The sequence below is a fragment of the Chenopodium album genome, chromosome 10 (assembly GCF_948465745.1).
Source record: "Chenopodium album chromosome 10, dcCheAlbu1.1, whole genome shotgun sequence".
NCBI lineage: Eukaryota > Viridiplantae > Streptophyta > Magnoliopsida > Caryophyllales > Amaranthaceae > Chenopodium > Chenopodium album.
In genome coordinates, this window is record NC_137843.1 from 20,615,233 (window position 1) to 20,635,456 (window position 20,224).

Below are 20,224 nucleotides of genomic sequence, written 5' to 3' on the forward strand. Positions count from 1 at the left end.
TTGAGGAGAGATAAAGATACGGGATGAAAGTAGAGCCATTGGGGTAACCTTTGTATTTTGTGTTTATTTTTTTTATTTTAATACTCTGTTTTTGTGAAAAAAAAGGGTCACTTTTGTGAAGAAAAAGGGTCACTTTTGTGGAAAAAAAGGGTAATTTTTGTAAAAAAGGGGTAACTTTTGTGAAAATATGAATCACTTTTATAATAAAAAGGGTCACTTTTGTAAAGAAAAAGGGTCGCTTTTATAAAGAAAAAGGGTCACTTTTTCGTAAAAATGTTCGATGTACAATAAAATTACTGTAAACCGGGGGCATGCAAAAGGAGTTGCAAAAAGTTTCACTCCCACAGGTCCCCACAAAAATTCCCAATAACAAATTAACAACAACAATAATTTCTCAAAATTCCCCCTTTTTTGTCCAATCTCAGTTTCTTCCTTTCTTACATTCCTCCATTTTCTTCTTCTCTCTCCTCCATCTTCCTCCTCTCTCTCCTTCAATGGCGCAAGTTCATCTCTCTGAAACATACGCTTGCGTACCTTCAACAGAGCGTGGTCGCGGCATCCTAATCTCCGGCGATCCCAAATCAAACAACATTCTCTACTGCAATGGAAGATCAGTGATCATCCGAAACCTCGATAATCCTCAGAATGTTGAGGTTTATGGTGAACATGCTTATCCTGTTACTGTTGCACGATACTCTCCTAATGGTGAATGGATCGCTTCTGCTGATGTTTCTGGGATTGTTAGGATCTGGGGTACCCATAATGGGTTTGTTTTGAAGAATGAGTTTAAGGTTCTTTCTGGTCGGATTGATGATCTTCAATGGAGTCCTGATAGTCTTCGGATTGTTGCTTCTGGTGATGGCAAGGGCAAATCGTTGGTTCGAGCTTTCATGTTAGTGGGTTTTTTTTAATTGATTGATTGGTGTTGAATTTTGATGGGTTTGTTACTAATGTTGTTATAGATTGGTTTTTGGATTTTTTTTTTTTTTTTTTTTTTTTTTTTTTTTTTTTTTTTTTTGTGGAATTTGATTTTGTTTGATGTTGGATTATTATTTTTTTGATGATATTGATGGTGAGTTTTTGGTAATTGTTTTACAATGTTGGGTTTATTTGAATTTTATTTGTGTTGTTTGGACGTGTTTGTTGGATTCTTAGTTTGATTTTTGGAAATTGTAATTTGTTGTGGTTTTGATTTTGAGTGGCGTTGTATATAAGTTGATTACGAGATGATAGTAATGGTAGGAAAGTTGTATGGACTTATTTTATTGGTTTGATTTTTGATTGAGCTTGGTAGTAGTATCCATTCTTTTGCAGCTCTTTCATCTGATAGTCTTTGTACTCTTCGCTATCATTTCTGATAAGTGTATATGCTAATTTACTCCGATCATTGCTTCAAACGAGTTGCCAAGGGAGGCATAATTTCCCCATTACTCAATTTGATGAAATGATTTTATTGTCATTTGATCATTTTCCCTTTAAGTTTTGTATGTGCTTGTTTATCATAAGATTGTCTTCCTGTGATGATTGAAATAGTAATCTTGCTTTTCATGATGATCTTTATTCAGGTGGGATTCAGGATCTACTGTTGGAGAGTTTGACGGTCATTCAAGGCGGGTTCTTAGTTGTGCTTTTAAACCATCAAGGCCATACCGTATTGTTACTTGTGGAGAAGACTTTTTGGTGAACTTTTATGAAGGCCCTCCTTTCAAGTTTAAGCACTCTCAAAGGTTCTTTTTTTTTATAGTACTTCTGTGGTTTGATGTGGCTATATTTGGTATAATATCTGAAGCATTTATGTTACATGCCATTGCCTCATATGCTCCTGTATGGTGTGTTGGTGTTTTTTTTTTTTTTTTTTGGGGATGGGGAGCATTATGTTACATACTATTGCCTCATTCATAAGGAGGTTGTAAAATGGACCACAATGATATTTATGCCCAATTTCGGATATGCTCTTGTACAGTGTTTTATTTATTTATTTATTTTTTTTGTTGGGGGGGGGGGGGGATGGGGGGAGATGGATTGTCATGGACTTCCCTGGAATTTAGGTGTGTCTTACCAGAGAATATACTTAGTCCGTTCTTTTTTATTTGCACTTGACTTTCATGCTTGTCTATGCATAATTTCAACCCTATATATATATATTGTGAAAATACAAATTAATACGAATCTAAAAAGATCCCACATGACTCTATTTTGTCCAACATCAAAATCAACAAAAATGGGAGAATGTGAGTAGTGCTGCAATGAGCCAACAACCGCCCCCAATCACTCTGGTGTATGGCAGGAGACAAAAGCAGACACTGCAGCGGAGCAACAATTCACCACAACAAGCACAACAAGCTTAAGCACACTAACAACAACGGTATTCTGAGTGGCAGGAACTTTGGAGCTATTATCTTATTTTACTGTGGTAATTTAGCTAGCAAACAAGTAGTAATAAAGGTATTAATTAAGGCTTTGGCCATATATGGGTAGTACATGTCTAGTAGTATAAATAGAGGGAACTAAATAGAAGAAGGTATCCAGAAAATTGTATGTTGAAACAATGAGAGTTATGGCCTCAAGCCATTAACGTTGTACGAAGCTTAAGCTATTTATCGCAAACAACCTTCTATTAGATTAATTGTCGGTGAATCTACTGCGCACGTTGCATTTGGTATCAGAGCGTCCACGGCGCCGACGGCTCCGACGGTGACAGTGGAAAGGGTAGCTGCGTTAGAAGAACGAGTGGAAGAAATACTCGAGAAGGTCGAAGAGGGCGAAAATTCACTTCAACAGGTGGTTCTGTCGAGAAACCAAGAAGAGGAGGCTCGTAAGAACAGAGCAGCCATTGAGGACGTACGGCAAAATCTTGAAGCACGGATGGACAGATTCCGGGAAGACCAGAATCAACAGAACGCATGGATGGAAGGGAACCAAGATAAGTTTTTTGATGAGATTAAGGCCCTGATGACGAACCTGCAAAACAGAGGCAAACGACCCTTCACGATAGAGGACGAAGTGGAGCAGCCACTAGGAGGTGGTGGATTTAACGAACCACCGATCGGTTCCGGTGGACTCGGGGGACTTAGGTTTGGAAATTGGGAACCCGGCGCCGGCGGAGGATTCGGAAACTTTAACCAAGACCAACAAGAGAGACGAGGAAGTTGGAAGTACAGGAAACTTGAAATGCCGACATTCGACGGAACTGACCCAGATGGGTGGATTCTTCGGGGAGAGCAGTACTATCAATTCTACCGACTGTCGGAAACGGAGAAGTTTCAGGCGGCCGTCGTTGCAATGGATGGAGATGCGCTCCGTTGGTATCAATGGGAGAGCAGGCGCCAGCCATTGATAGGGTGGGAGGACCTCAAGAACCGGGTCCTTAACCAGTTTCGACCAGTTAACGCCGGCAGCTTACATGAACAATGGTTGGCGGTGGTGAGGTGGTGTTCGATAACCCAAGTGGTCGAAACACTTCTCCGTCGAGGTGGTGTTCGATAACCCAAGTGGCTTGCCACCGGAAAGGGGGCATGAACACGCCATCATTCTCAAGGATGGCAGTAACCCAGTCAGCGTTCGTCCCTACTGATATTCGCAATTTCAGAAGGACGAAATTGAGAAGATGATTAGGGAGATGTTCGAAGCAGGGATTATACAGCCTTCCACCAGCCCCTTTTCAAGCCCAGTGCTCTTGGTTAAAAAGAAAGACGGCTCGTGGCGTTTTTGTGTGGATTACCGGGCTTTGAACAAGGAAACCGTTCCTGACAAATACCCCATTCCCGTGATAGACGAGCTCTTAGACGAATTGAAGGGGGCGCAAATATTTTCGAAGCTCGATCTCAAAGCCGGCTACCACCAAATTCTTGTGAGGCCGGAAGATACCCATAAGACGGTGTTTCGAACCCACGAGGGTCATTACGAATTCCTAGTAATGCCTTTCGGGTTAACGAACGCTCCGGCCACATTTCAATCTCTAATGAATGAGGTATTCCGACCTTATTTACGCAAATTTGTACTTGTTTTCTTTGACGATATCCTTGTGTACAGTTCTAGTGAAGGAGAACACAGAGAACACTTGAAGGTGGTTTTGGCGAGGAGAAGGTGGCCTACTTAGGCCATGTGATTTCAAGGGAAGGTGTGGCCGTTGATCAAGAGAAAGTGAGAGCAATGGTCAGCTCGCGTACCCCTAAGTCATTAAGGGAGTTGAGAGGCTTTTTGGGACTCACAGGGTATTACCGCAAGTTCATACACCATTATGCTCAAATCGCCCAAACTTTAATAGAACAACTCAAGAAAGACAACTATGGGTGGTCTGATCGAGCAGAACAGACGTTTCAAAGGCTGAAGGAAGCCATGACCTCCGCGCCCGTATTGATAATGCCTGATTTTAAGAAGCCGTTTCTGGTGGAAACTGATGCCTCAGGGTACGGCCTCGGCGCGGTGTTGATGCAAGAGGGCAGACCGATAGCCTTCTTCAGCAAAGTGTTAGGGCCGGGAGGCCGGAGCAAATCAATATACGAGAAGGAACTCATGGCGGTTTGTTTAACCGTTCAAAAGTGGAAGCATTAACTTTTGGGGCACCGATTCATTGTTCGTAGTGACCAACAGAGCCTAAAGTACATCACCGAACAGAGAGAAGTAGGCATGGAATATCAAAAATGGGTCAGAAAATTGATCGGGTTCGATTTTGAGTTGCAATACAAGCCCGGGGTGGCCAATAGGGTGGTTGATGCCTTGTCAAGGAGGGGTGAAGCTGAGACCGAACCCGAATGTGGGGCCTTAATTGCGGTTCAAGGAGTAGGAATCCCTCGAGAAAGAGATACATGGGGATACCTCAATTTAGAAATTGCAGCAAGAAGTGGAAAAGGGCGAAGGGGGGCAGAGGGTACACAGTAGAAAATGGACTGTTATTGTACAAGGGAAGACTGATTATCCCCCGGAATTCAAGTGTCAAGGAAACCTTGCTCAAGGCTTATCATGACTCACCGGAGGGGGGCCACACCGGCGACACCAAGACCTACTTGAGAATGGCCGGGGAGTGGTTTTGGGTTGGTATGAGACGCGACGTGACAGAGTACATCGGGAATTGCCTTACCTGCCCGCGCAATAAACATTCACAACAATCGCCAGCCGGGTTGTTACAACCACTTCCAATTCCGGAGAAAGTATGGGACGACATAACAATGGATTTTATTGAAGGTCTACCAAAATCGAGGGGTATTGACACTATATTGGTGGTAGTGGACCGCTTGTCTAAATATGCCCACTTTATTGGACTCCGTCATCCGTTTACGGCACAAGGGGTGGCTGAAATTTTTGTTAAGGAAGTTGTCAGACTCCATGGAATACCCAACAGCATCATCACGGATCGTGATCGAATTTTTGTAAGCAGATTTTGAAGGGAGCTGTTCAGGGCACCCACCTTGGAAGGAGCACTTCGTACCACCCTCAAACCGACGGGCAGTCTGAGGTGGTAAACAAGCGGCTGGAGACATACCTAAGGTGCTTCGCAGGGGAACAGCCTAAGGCATGGGCAACTTGGCTTCCTTGGGCCGAGTACTCTTATAACACGGCTGTTCATTCCTCCACGCACATGTCACCCTTCATGGTCCTCTATGGCAGAGAACCTCCCAAATTGTTAAGGGTGGGTTTGGGCCAAACGACTGTAGATTCGGTGGAGGAAATTCTACAGGAAAGGGATGTGATGTTAGACGAACTCAAATTCAACTTGGTTCGTGCACAGCAAGTGATGAAGGCGAATGCAGATTTGAGGAGAAGAGAGGTGGAATTCCAAGTTGGGGATCGAGTGTTCCTCAAATTACAGCCCTACCGCCAATGGTCACTAGCAAGGCGACCCTTTGAAAAATTAGCAGCTAGATTCTATGGGCCATTCAAGGTGACAGAGCGTGCGGGCAAGGTAGCCTGGAGGCTGCTGCTGCCAGAGGAGTGCAAGTTGCATCCTGTTTTTCATGTATCCCAGTTGAAACCGGCAAGGGAGAGTGTGCCAAGTTCCCCCAACATTCCCTCTCAGATTACCCCAGAACTGGAGCTACTGGTAGAGCCCGAGGAGGTGTTGGACTGTAGGCCGAAGCTTGGGTCGAAGGAAGGCTTGGATATACTCATCAAGTGGCGTGACTTGCCGGTGTTCGAGGCCACCTGGGAGGATGCTGCTTCAATCGCCACTCAGTTTCCTCTCTTCCACCTTGAGGACAAGGTGGCACTTCTGCGGGAGGGTATTGCAATGAGCCAACAACCGCCCCCAATCACTCTGGTGTACGGCAGGAGACAAAAGCAGACACTGCAGCAGAGCAACAATTCACCACAACAAGCACAGCAAGCTTAAGCACACTAACAACAACGGTATTCTGAGTGGCAGGAACTTTGGAGCTATTATCTTATTTTACTGTGGTAATTTAGCTAGCAAACAAGTAGTAGTAAAAGTATTAATTAAGGCTTTGGCCATATATGGGTAGTACATGTCTAGTAGTATAAATAGAGGGAACTAAATAGAAGAAGGTATCCAGAAAATTGTATGTTGAAACAATGAGAGTTATGGCCTCAAGCCATTAACGTTGTACGAAGCTTAAGCTATTTATCGCAAACAACCTTCTATTAGATTAATTGTCGGTGAATCTCCCACGCACGTTGCAAGTGCTAACTGCAAATTTCCTACTGTTGCAACGTATAGAGAACAGAGGAAGTAGTAAAAATGTGGTAAATATAAATTAAGAGGGTAGTGCTGGAAACACCTTTTGTTTTGAAAAAACTTGAATCCGTCATTTTCTAAGTGTCTTCTCCTGTTATGCTGCTGCTGTAATTGATTTTTTTTATCTTATTCTTATCAGCTGTCTTTCCCTTATATATATGATCTACATATACGTTTGTGCATGCGAGCATGTGAAAGTGCCACATCTGTCTATCTAGGTAATGATACTCACATCTGGCCGATCTGGGCATCCTGATCCATAATGGATTAATAGTTCACTATCTGGATTGACCACATAGTTTAGAGGTATTCCCATACTTTATTTCAATTAATGTGCCCTCTGCCACATACACAACCATTTTCAGCCTAAACCAAATTGAAAAAGTGAGTACTGGGGCTATTTTACGATTCCTACCAAGTATAAACAACCATGTGATGACTTTCCTGTACCCACATAATTCCCTTCCCCTTGCTGAGCTTAGCCTTTGGCAGATTGTTGATAATCAAAATATATTCGTGTATTCACCTGTCAGTGCAATAGTGCATTTGCAAATATAGATGGATACAAGGACATACTATTCTAAACAGGATTTTAGAGTAGGAGGAGGTAAATGCTTGCCAAGCCATGGTTTGTTTGTGTGTGTGTGTGTGTGTGTTTTGGAGGATTTTAGCCTCTTCCTTCAGAACTTATATTTACAAAGCTATTAGGGCTCGGGGTCTTCTTCCTTCAAAAACTTTGTTTATGTGTTATGCTTCCTTGACTGGTTTACCTTCCTTTGTTTTCACCCTTTGTTCTCTGCCTTAGTTATGAAGTTTGATCAATAGTTTGCTAAAAATGGGATTGCATCTGATATTTTTGAAAGGCTATCTTCTCTAATCGATGGGAATTTGTTGCTGAGCTTCTAAATAGCAGGGTTATATTATGAGATCTGGAGTTTTGGCATGGGAGCATCATATATCTGTTTCATTTCCTCTTCTTTCGACACCTCTTTATCTTAGATAATGATATTATCTCTAATATTTCGTATAAAGGAGCTATTCCAATTAATCTAAGTATGGAATTGGGTATTTATCAGTATTGTTAGTTTTTTTAATGATTAGACAGGATGATGTAGTTGCAGAATTTGTTTGGATTTTATTGCAGTGCTTATGTATCTCACTTACAGAAATATCTGCATGCATTTAGTTATTGTCTTTTCCCTTATCTCGGAAATGTGCTTCTAGTGGTCAAAACATATAATTGACGGCTGAACTTGCATAATAATTTGTAGCCCCAACCATCCTTATCATCGGAGTTAAACGGGTTTGCTCATTTTAAGTTTTTTTCTTATCAAAATGGTTGTTTATTGTTGGAATATAATAATGGGGGTACATTGGTTTGCTTTTCTTTAGATTTTTCTTATCTATTCATATCTGATGTAAACTTTAAAAGAAATGAAAGGAGGAATTTTGGTGATCAGTATGGCTGGGTGTTTCTTGAGTTTTGTAGTCAGAGATATGACTGTACAATTTTGATAAAAGGTATGATTGGGAGGAAATAGTATTGAATCTTGTGTCCATTTGGTGTCCTCTATGTTGGATCTTCTGGTTGCATTTGTTACTGTTGAGCATGATTGGGTCACCATTTTTTCTCATTAATTTATTTAGAGGATTCTGGTTCCTTAACTTCTTTGCTCATATCTTCATCATGAGATTTTCCATATTTCTTAAACAGGCTAGTAATTGATGCATGCTGATCCTGTCAATTTGCTGAACTTAGTTTCTAGCGGAACTAACATGTCTATTAATTGTAGGGAGCACTCAAATTTTGTCAACTGTGTGAGGTTCTCTCCTGACGGGAGCAAATTCGTTACTGTTGGTTCTGATAAGAAAGGTATAATTTATGAAGGAAAAACGGGAGAAAAACTTGGGGAATTGTCTGCACAGGATGGACATCAAGGTAGTATTTATGCTGTTAGCTGGGGTCCAGATAGTAAGCAGGTAAGTACCATTGTTATGTAGTAGGAGGAAAAAGAATAAGTTGTGTGGCAAGTCATGCCTTGTCTGTATGTTATGTATGTACTCCCTCCGTTTTATAATGATCTTCCTATTTACGTATATCGGTGCGAATATTTGATTGCGAACATCTCCAATCTTACATTAGCAAAACTTAAAAAAATTGGATATTAATAATGTTCTCGTCAAGACAAACCAAACTAGACCTCATATGACTATGTTCTCATACATAAAGAGGAATTTAGAAGATTCTCTATCATTTTTAATAGTCAAAAGATTCCAAATGGGAAGATCATTGTGAAATGGAGGGAGTATCATTTTGGTTATTTTTCAATTGTTCTCTTTTTTATGTATTGTGTTGACTGACTGTTCCTTTTCTTCTCTTTTTTATTTGATATTAGAAGAATCAAAGATATACTGTTCTTTGTTTTTTGGATTACTAATTGACAATTCTTAGTTAAGTTATTTCTATATATGAGGACAAGCTGACCACTTTCATAAGGCAGATGATTAACCAAGAAGTTATTTCACACTGTTGCTGCAAATATTAGGCTTAAACTTGAAAACATCATGCTAATCTGTTACACTGTGGGTGTTATAAATTATAGAAGTCAATATTCCGATATAGGATAATTTTTTGTTAGCTGAAAAGCCTGGAATGCTTAATAACTGTTTAAATTGTATGTTACCAGTTATTGTAGAATGTAGTGTTTTCTGAGAAAAAGGACTATGGTTCCATAAAACATCTAGACAAAGCAAATATGAGATGGTAGATAATTAGGTTTGCTTTACTGACATTCAAAATTTGATTCAAGGTTCCTTCTACGTCAAGAGTGAAGAAAAGAAATGCGAATTGAGTGTTGACTTTTGGTTCTTGCGATCTTTTAGATTTTCTTTATTTGTGTTGGCTAAAGTAATACAGACATGCAAAATTTGAATGTTCAGTTCAGTGGAATGTCTGCGGCTACAGGGATTACTTAGGTGACTTAGCTGCGATAAAATTGCTAATTATAGCCGTTGCTAAGTTGACCCCATGCTTTATATCTTCTAAAGAAATTATTAAGGTTGGTTAAAACTATATTAAATTCGATACATCGGCAATTTTTCTTGATTTGGACCTAATTTTAAATTCGGTTATTAATGAGCGAATTGTGGTAACTGTGGTCTGGTTCAATCCAAAAAGCCAATGAAAGAACAGTATAGTGATATAAAAATGTGCACATTGATTTGTGTTATGTAGAACTGGGATTTGCCTCCATGTAATCATTGTTTTTCTGTGTAATAACTAATAAGATCCAAATGAAAATCTCCCTCTACAGTCTACAGTCATGGGTTACAATGAAATTGTATTGCTGAGTTGGCAAATGTAGCTGACCGTGCAATTCTGTAATGAACCGACTTATGGGAGGGGTATTAAGGGTAGTTTTGTATGTTAGTAATCATCAACTGTAGTACATAAGAGAAAATATGCAATGAACCAAGAGATGCCACCTGTGCACATGAGACAAAAGCTAAGTCTAGAATCGTCCTAGGGATAGAGAATGTAAATATAAAAATGGAAGAGAAGTATTGAGAAGGTAGGCAGAAATTTGTATTGGGAAACCTTAGAGAGTTATGGCCTAAAGCCATTGTTAGAGAGTGAAAGCTTGAGCTATTTTGAGAGTAATAGCCTAAAACCTGTCATTTGTAACCTCTTTTACCATTATCAATCAAACCTCTAGTTTTCATCCTTATTCATTTGCCTTGTTAAGTCAGGAATATAAAGCCAGAAAATCAGTCTATTTCTTTATTACAAATTCTAGGAATTAGTTTTCTTCTTTCTTTTATAATTATCTGTATTATATATATCCTTTATTGTAATATTTTCCAGATTAATGAAATATATGACAACTTTGTCTCTCTTCTTCTTCCCCTTCTCTCTCTAAAATCAGATTACTCTGATTTTCTTCAGTTACTTGTGAAGTTCTCCCTCCCGTTATTGATCAGAGTGATCACTGTTTGCATGGAATTGATATAACTTATCTTCTTCACGTAATGTTCTTTTTGTAACTTTTTTAAAATAAGACCCTTTAATCTAGTCTTGTAACTCTTCTTGTGGCGTACTGCGAATATCTTTTGCTTAATTGCTGCTACACAATTCTAGTGGAGTGAGTTTGATAGCTAAGAAACAATGCCTTTTTAACTGCACTGGTAGTTATAGAAGCAATCAGAGAGATCTGAGTGCAAATCAACAAACCTGGTCACTTTTCTAAGCTAAATAATAATGGCATTGAATCTTTTCTTAGGAGGTCTTTGTGAACAAGGTTGGTGAAAGGACCCCATAACGTGTACAATCACCTGTCAATTTGGAAGAACTTTCCTTAGATATGGTAATTTTCTCTGTTTCCGACTCCTAGTAAAATCTTGTGATAGGATAGGAGTCATAGGACAAAAACGGTTTTTATTTTTCAAATCTTATATTTTAAAACTTAGTTCACTTCTAATATTTAGTAAATTGAAGATGACAAGAAATGAAGGATATAAAATGACTTTGAGACGGTCCATTTTTGCATAACATGTTGGTTGTTACCTACAATATGAGCATTCATTAGGAAATTGTATTATATCTAGAACTAAGTGGGAGACAAAGAAGGAAAAGTAAGCCAATGGTTAGTCGGCCACAACTAATAGTTGATCATGGCTTTTGGCAAATTATGAGTGTCATGAGGAAGAAATTACTGTTAGGTTTCCTCGCATCATCACGGGGAAAACTTCATATTCTTCAAGAATAAATAGAGGATGAACTATTTGTTGAAGATCGATAGAATTTATGTCTGATACTAAGTATGAGCATGGCTAAGTATACAGAGTTGTGTAGCTGTGACAGGTCATTGGAACTGGAACTGCATAGATTCAGTATTTATGGCTAGTTTTGATGTTGGGCTTACATACAGCATCACCAGCCTTCCTCCCTCGTTAATTTATTGTCATCTGCATTTTATGCCCCAGTTAGGAAAGTTCATCTTATATCCCTCTTCCCCACCCCCCACCCCCCCCCCCCCCCCTCCCTCCCCCCTTTTTTAAATTAACAAAATCACTCAATTTTTAAAGTAGTATTTACATTTCTTAAATAATTGTTTATTGATCCTCTCATTTAGTGAGATGCCTCCTGGGCTACTCTGTAAAGTTTGCATGATTATGGAATGATTTATAGTTAAGAGATTCAAGCTTGATAAAAGTAACATGCAAAATTGAAGAAGAAATCCAAGAGAAGGAAAAGCGGCCTGTATCATAGTTCTGTAATCATTTTTTTTTTTCTTTTTTTGGGCTTGGTCTCTTCCTAATAGTGGTCTTTGAATTTATTTGCAGAGATGTTGAATTTCATTCTAATTTTCTTTTGTGTTGCTGCATCTGCTTGTTAGATTATTCAAGTTAATTGTCTATAACTCTATACTGATGGAATGTCATTTAGGTGCTGACTGTATCAGCGGATAAAACTGCCAAAATATGGGAAATTTCACAAGATGGCAATGGGAAGGTTATTAAAACATTGATTTCTGGATCTGGCGGAGTGGAGGACATGCTAGTTGGATGTCTTTGGCAGAATGATCATCTAATTACTGTTTCCCTTGGTGGTGTTATCAATGTATATTCGGCAAGTGATTTGGAGAAAGCTCCTCGTACTCTCTCTGGACATATTAAAAATGTCTCTTCTTTGGTTATCTTCAAGAGTGATCGAAATATGGTACTCTCATGCAGTTATGATGGAGTGGTAGTTAAATGGATCCGTGGGGTTGGATATTCTGGCAATATAAACATGAAGGATCACGCACCAATTAAATGTTGTGTTGCTGTGGATGGTGAAATCATTTTATCTGGGTTTGATAATAAGGTAAGTATTATGGATTTTTCTGACTGCAAATTGTTACCACATGTTGCTTATGTGTTAAAAATGATGATAGGCCACTTAATTTATATATCTGCTTCAAGCACACTTAATCTTTGTTTAGGTGCACAATGGGAAATTTTTTAACAGGCCACCCACCCTAAGCAACTCTTAGTATTGTTACATGGTTAGTTGTTGCCTGGTTAATTCTAAGATAGCTAATGCTGTGGCCTCTTCTGAGGCCGTGTTAAGAATATATACGGTACTTGCAAACAGTGACAACTGGCTACACAAACCAACATTTTTTTCCACTACACTTAATTCCCTCATATAATCATCCTGGGAAAGTTTGTAGGTCACCCATTCCGGGGTTTTATTTTAATATAAGGTTTTTTAAATGGAAGGTACATCATTTTGGTATTCATAATATCATAAAGGACTCTTTTAATGATTTTCTACTGGGCTAGTGGTATAAGTACTCTTTCTCAAAAGTTCTATTTCAGGACGAATGCTCTATGCAGGGGAGTTGTTGGAGTTTTCTAGTTGGTCGAGCTTATATGAGTCAATCTCTTTTACAACTTTTGTTACCTACTATTCATTTTTAAAACATCTGTAGGAGATTCTGTAAACATATACAAACACCTAAATTGCCAGTAGTTACCCTTTGATTGTTTTATACTTGAGCATTGCAGGTGTAGTTTCACGGTGTTCTTTTTTTTATGGTTACATGATAATTGTTCCGATCCCTACTGGTGGACATTAATATATTTTTTTCATTACTCTGATATGAAGTTTACATATGTTATGCATTATTGATATCTTTTAAGACAAATAATGTCCACATTGTGGTGCTTAGTTTAAAACAGAAGCTTTCAACTTGTATTTCTGGGATGTATGGTAGTTTATGTTTCCATGATGTTTGAGTGCTAGGTGTGGAGAGCTCCCATCCAAGCAGATGAATGTGGACCTGCTGAACATGTTGATGTAGGAAGCCAGCCAAAGGATTTGAGTGTTGCTCTTAATGTGCCTGAACTTGTGTTAGTTGCTACTGATTCAGGAGCAGTGCTTCTTAATGGTTTGAAAATTTTGTCAAGCATTGACCTTGGATTTACTGTGACAGCCTCTGCCATCTCACCTGATGGAACTGAAGCTGTATTGGGTGGCCAAGATGGAAAGTTGCACATATACTCTGTGTCTGGTGATACTTTGACAGAAGAAGCTGTTCTGGAAAAGCATCGGGGTGCCATTACTGTGATACGTTACTCTCCAGATGTTTCCATGTTTGCTTCTGGTGATGCCAACCGAGAGGCTGTTGTTTGGGATCGTTCTACCAGAGAGGTATGTTGAAAAATGGCCTTTTCTTGTCCCATCTTGTTTGGAATTGGGAGGCAGCTGGCTTTGCTTTACAGAAATGCTTTACAAACCTTGTTCCATTTGTTATATTATATAATATATATATATATATATATATATATATATATATATATATATATATATATATATATATATATATATATACCAAACCCCTTTCCTGGTGCTGCATATTACTAGCAGATTGCCCATACTAATTTATGGTTCTCCCTGGGTATGCCACCTTGTACTTTCTGAGTAGTTGACTACAGAACCGTAAACTTTGTTTGATCAAAGAATAGTGAAGATTGAAGAAAAACAATATATGTCCTGGAGATGCTGTCGTACTGCACTTCTTAGTGCATCTATGTAAGGAAATTAATAGCTATCTCTGATTTAAGGAGCTGATCAAATTTCCAGATTCATAGAGTAATATGCAAAGAACAAGGAAAGATGCTTCATGCAAAAAAAAATAAAATAAAAAAAATACTACTAAATAGAAAAGTTGAGATAAATATTAATTTCACCCATGCAACATCTACCTCTTTAGAAAGTTCACAAATTTTGCAACGCATCCATTTTAGGAAATTCACATTGCAAGTTCCCATAATACCCTTAGAAATACTTAGTAATGGTTGTATTCACATCATTCACATGGGCAAGTTTGTAATCTTTCCTTTCTGTCTCTTTCTTTTCCCTGCAACCTAAATTTTTGGGCACTCCCCTCATGTTGCAATTTTAAAGGAACGGAGGAATTGAGGAAGCACTATAATTGGATTGCTTGGATATAAGTTGGAGGATAGTTGAATATGTTGATATCATAAAATGCCTAAAAATTATACATGCATCAATTTCTTGTGATGTGATCTGTTTTTTCTTTAATTCTAATGTGCTTTTGCAGGTGAAGCTTAACAACATGCTGTATCATACTGCTCGTATTAACTGCTTAGCCTGGTCCCCTGAAAGCACTATGGTGGCTACTGGATCTCTTGATACTAGTGTCATAATTTATGAACTTGGAAAACCTGCTTCATCTAGGACGACAGTAAAGGCTGCTCACTTGGGTGGAGTTTATGGTGTGGAATTTGCTGATGAATGCAGCATCTACAGTTCGGGTGAGGATGGCTGTGTTCGTCTATGGGCAATAACCCCACAATGAAGAGAAATTAAGTTGCAATTGAATTAGCTACTTTTTGGATGTAGAATGAGTACTGTTTTGGATTTACAATGAAGTAGTGGTATGTTTTTTGCCTGGTCATGATTTTCTGGATTCAGAGGTTGCATGCTTTTCAGAGCCTAATGAACAGAGAGGAAAGGGGTTTTGGTTGAATGTATTTATTGCTCAAGTTTTCTGTTTACCAGGTTGGTTTTCTTGCATTGATTCTAATAATTGTTGTTTTTGTGTTATGCGTTTGCATGAGTGGCTCTTTAAGTCATGCCTTGACTTCCTGGTTCTGTAAGAAATACGTAAATTTATTTGTTACAGCTTCACATTGGAAATCTCTTTAGTTGTTTGTATTCATTCTGTTGCCTGATAGTTTATCTTTGAATTTACCCTTTTATTCTGAGTAATTGGAAACAGTTGCAACCTGCTTTTATCAATGGAAGATTCCATATCTTAACATGTGCACTTAGATGAAAGGAGACCCCACCCCTGTGAATCAGACTTGAAATAAGACTGTCCTGTGATTGACATTTTGATGGACAACTATGTATTTGAACATTGAGTCGACTGAATTTTTTATATAGAAAACTGGAATTTTGAAAACTGTGGAATTCTTCAATTGTGCGTATAAATATGGAAAAGTTTCAGCATTTTGTTGTTGTGGATATGCTTCATATAACTTGTCCATGCATTATTCATTTTAATCTTTAAATTTTTGATCAAATTTGATTCTGTTGACCACTTGCCCATACTTTGTTGATCTATCTTCTATTGCTCCCTATGTCAAGAAATTTGTAATCTAGAAAAGACTATTAACGGAGTCTATAATGGAGAAATCTTGGAAATGGCGTTTCTTATCCTGACTTGATAAAACAGGATAGCATTTTCCTGTACTTAATGAAATATGTATCTGCTTAATGTAAAGCGAATGTCTATATGATTCCTTTGAACCAGTGGCGGATACAAAGGGGGGTTCAAGTGGGTGTGCGGCTCAGTGGTATTTTTAGCTTACACCCTAACTGCTGGGCTATTGGAGATCACAAGTTCGATCCTTCAAAACCATACTTTTTTGTTTTTTTTTTCTTTTATGGGATATTATTCAGTACTCCTTAATGTCGAATTGGGCCTTAGGGAAGTTTAATATTTCAGTTTTATGATTGTAGAGTTAGGTTCTTGCTTGTTGGGTTTTAAATTGATGATTGATATATAATTGATAGTTTTTAATTCATTTGTGTATATTGGGATTTTTTTTTTTTTTGGTTTGTATGTGATTGTAATTTTTCTGGACTTAGAACTTAAAATGTTAGATTATTTAAATATTTGAGTTGGATACTTGATGAGTTTATGTTTGATTAATTTTTATGGATTATTGTATAAAAGTGCTTTAGTAGAACCTTTTTTTTTTTTTTTTTTTTTTTCCAAGTGTAATATATTTGTAATCCGAAATATGAACTTATGTATTGTATCTTTAATTAATATATATATACATGATTCCGAACCCACAGTTCGGAATTCCTAGATACGCCACAAAACTTGTAACAGTATAGTTGAAGGAGCATTTATTTGGAATGGATTTTGATGTATGTTCATTGCTTATTTATCTCGTGCAGGCTCGCATTGGTGGACCTTTGTATTATGGTTTTTTTCTTCTATACTAGCAAGTACCATTTGTTCTGTTTTCCCACTTTCAGAGTTGGCTTTAGTGTGAAGATTGAAGAATTTCAGACCAAGAGAGCGAAAAAGGGAAATATTTCCAGACTTGTTTAGTGCTGAGACATTGTATAGTCTCCAAGTTTTCTGGAGTGTGTTACACCCTCTTCACTTTTGAAACTGTATAGCAACAGCTTTCTATTGGTTTGAGTAGATAAAATTGTGGTTGTAACTAGAAAGGTTTTGACAGTTTGATGCTTTTTGAAACGGGATATTTTTTATTTTGATGTGTTACTACATTTTTTGATGCAATGTTGCCATCTTATTGCAATGTTTATTTTCTTTTGACTAGATTGGCATTTTCAGTTTTACCTTTGTAATGCACTGGAGGTAGGGATGTACACGGGTCCAAAACCGGACCGGAACCCGGAATCTACTTTTATGGTCCGGTCCGATCCCGGTCGGTTTTCCGGTCCAGGTCCATTTCTACACACCCCTAACTGGAGGTAGCTGCAGCAGTCACACACTGGAATATTTGGTATGACAATCGGAAATGGAGTGGAAAGGAAATAAATAAGGAGAAGGAAAGGAATCATTTATCAATTATCTTTTCATTTGTTTGGTTTAAACAAGGAAAGGAATCACTTAAATGTAACTCTATTATTATTTGAGGAGGGTAAGGGTTTACCTTAGCTTTTAGAGAAGTAACAAATGGGTGAAAACCATTACCCTTGGGTAATGGTAATTGTTACCCAAACCTTCTAACCAAACACTTGGTAATGGTAATGGTTTAATTTAATCCGTTTCCAATCGTAAACATGCTCTTACTAAACATGCTGTTAATATGGAATCAAAGAGAGTGGAGATCTTTGATTAACAATGGAACACATTAACTTGGGCTACCAATCTCTAAGGTAGTGACTTTAGGTCGCAAGTCTCACTTGATCACGTACTTCTTAATGATGTTCATTTAATAAAATAACTATTGTGTGACGCGGGCGATGTCTCGGGTTGTTAGTTTGTACTTTGTTTAATTTGCTAATTAAATTTGACTGTTTAGATAGTGAGACTTGTTGTTTTCGAGTTTAAGTCTTGGTATAAATATTTTTTAGTTGTCAAACTCAATCATTACAATTTTGTTGGATAAAAAAACACAATTAATAAATGGCTAAAATAATAAGACTCTTAACTTAAGACTTGTTGGTCTTGAGTTCAAGTCTTGTTATAAGCATTTTTTAGATGTAAACCTATTACATGTGATAGTGACATGTCATGTTTATAATGACATGTGGCGCATATTGCTGACATGTCGAACTTAAAAAAGGTGACACGTGGAACGTATTCTGTTTTAGGAACGCTTTTTAATATATAAGTATAGATAGATTACACGTTCATAATAATCATAAGATAACACATTCATTTTCTTAATTTTATCGAAATTATGTATTTGTATTAAAAAAAATTGCAATATCTTTTGATCATTGAAGTACTCTGTAAAGTTCATCATTCAAGTTGTTTTTTTTTTTTTTTTTTTTTTTTTTTTTTTTTTTTTTACAAAGAGAACTACAAAAGCACTAAAAGAAACGAAGCAACTCCCTACGGCGGCCAGCAGCAGCAAGGGAGTGAGCTTCAACAACAAAAGACCTAGGAACCTTTCTCAAATGACAAGAAAGAAAGGACAACAAAGTCTAGCGAATGTCCTGAACAAGCCAAACCACCGAGATGTCCGAAGGCGTAGCTTCCAAGAGCAACCTAGGAATAACCGCACAATCCGACAAAAGCAGCAAACGAGTGAACCCCCGTTGGAGAGCATGCTTGAGTCCCAAAAGACACGCAAGTAATTTTGAATGAAGCGCAGAACCAGCCACACAAGCCCGAGCACCACCACCTAAACAATGATAAGGATCCGAACTCCAAAAACACCAACCTGCCCCCGCATTATGAGTCTCCTTTTCCCATGCTCCGTCAAACATCAAAATAAAATCACACACATCACTCAACTCCCCCCTTAGAACGTGATAAAAGGGAAAGGAAGAGAACCCCAGAGGAGAACCGGCCGAACTATCAATGGTAGTGCGTGCCTCCTTACTTCTAGTCGACCAACTGGAAGCTACCTCAAGTACAAAAGAGGAAGAATAAACCTCTGAGCGGAATCTAACATTATTTCTAGTCACCCAAATAGCCCAGCATATCCCAAAGAAAAGATCAAGGATAGTCCAATCCTTAGAAGCTGCATAACCAGAGACTATCTCTGTAAACCACAAATGAAAAGGAACATAAGCAGAGGAAGAAGTAGGAGGAGCCCAAGGCCCAGACCTCCATAACATATGGGGAAACGAATTCATCATTCAAGTTGTTCATCCAAAGAACGACTTCAATATATAAAGAGGCTAAAAAGAAAGTTGTTGAACAAAAGACTATCAAGAACAGCTCAAAGAAATGTTAATGAAGAGAGTGAGGAATAGCTTAAGTGGTTAGAGCTTCCTTAACGATTTCAAGATATCCTGGGATCGATTCTCACCCCTGCCTTTGCGGCTCTCTAAACACCAAAAAAAAAAAAAAATGTTAATGAAGAACCAACAACATTATTACATGTTTATTTTTACTTACAATTAATATGCTCATCTATAGAATTTTGTTTTATTTTATTTTATTTATTTTATTTTTTGTTTGTTTGTTTGTTTCAAAGTGTCATTTTCTTTTACACTTGCAATGTTAATTTCTATTTTAAAATATTATTTTTTTGATTTGGAGTACCTTTTCCATTTTTAAAAAATGATCATTATTATTTAATGAAATGTTTCATTTCAAATTTTCGAATATTTCATTTCCAGTTTCAATGCTCCTTTCAAAATATGTTCAATAAAAATATGTTCATTTTTTTTATACTAGATGTTCAACTTTCAAAACGAAGGACCAGTAGGAGATTAGCCAAAATGTGAATTTAGGATGGAATAGAGATGTTCATGGACGGGCCCGCCCCATTAATATAAATGGGAGATCATGGACAAGACAATATTACATGGGCTAGCAAGTCAGTCGGTTTGCAAAAAAAAAATAAAAAATAAAATAGTATATAAATATTATTACTCCCTCCATTTTTTAAATGCATCAGTTACATTTACAAGGTGTTTTAGAAGAGTTTATTTGGTCTAATATTATATTGTGCAAGTAAGGCAAGTGAATGATTAATTTATTTTGATAAAAGTACAATGAGTAGTTTTTTTTAACCATTTAAGTGAGGGCCACTAGAGAGAGAAATGATATATTTTAGGTGGGATTTTAGGAAAGAGAGAGAAATAATAGAAGTGATGTATTTTTTAAAAAAAGCCCTAAATATGCCAAATGATGCATAAAACAAAAAAAAAAAAAAAAGGATTATGTATTTTTTATTGAGTTACCAAGTGGTTAGTTATGCACTAGGTTAGAACCCGTACGATGCACGATTTATGTAAAAACTATTTTTATAATTTGTATGTTTAAAAAAAATGGATAAATATTAATATGA

General features: G+C 37.6%; 1 protein-coding gene across 2 annotated transcripts; it reads left to right on the forward strand.

Annotated features, from left to right (window-relative positions):
* Window positions 1–335: 335 nt before the first annotated feature.
* On the forward strand, window positions 336–17,041 carry LOC145562346 (actin-interacting protein 1-1-like). 2 transcript variants are annotated; one of them, XM_081622592.1, is made up of 7 exons: window positions 336–892; window positions 1,566–1,727; window positions 8,485–8,671; window positions 12,138–12,557; window positions 13,482–13,889; window positions 14,803–15,263; window positions 16,677–17,041. In XM_081622592.1, exons 1-6 carry the CDS (start codon window positions 495–497, stop codon window positions 15,058–15,060), a joined length of 1,833 nt encoding a protein of 610 aa, XP_081478718.1. In that variant the 5' UTR covers window positions 336–494; the 3' UTR covers window positions 15,061–15,263; window positions 16,677–17,041. The 2 variants fall into 2 exon arrangements, with proteins under 2 accessions (XP_081478718.1, XP_081478720.1); XM_081622594.1 differs by having other exon boundaries at window positions 16,758–17,041.
* Window positions 17,042–20,224: the final 3,183 nt, after the last annotated feature.

What these genes read in the sequence shown, in the direction of transcription:
- LOC145562346 (XM_081622592.1), top strand. Translation starts at nt 495, where the DNA reads ATGGCGCAAGTTCATCTCTCTGAAACATACGCTTGCGTACCTTCAACA. An exon ending in AAGTTTAAGCACTCTCAAAG is followed by an intron (nt 1,728 to 8,484) that starts GTTCTTTTTTTT and finishes TATTAATTGTAG; the next exon opens with GGAGCACTCAAATTTTGTCA. An exon ending in GGGATCGTTCTACCAGAGAG is followed by an intron (nt 13,890 to 14,802) that starts GTATGTTGAAAA and finishes GTGCTTTTGCAG; the next exon opens with GTGAAGCTTAACAACATGCT.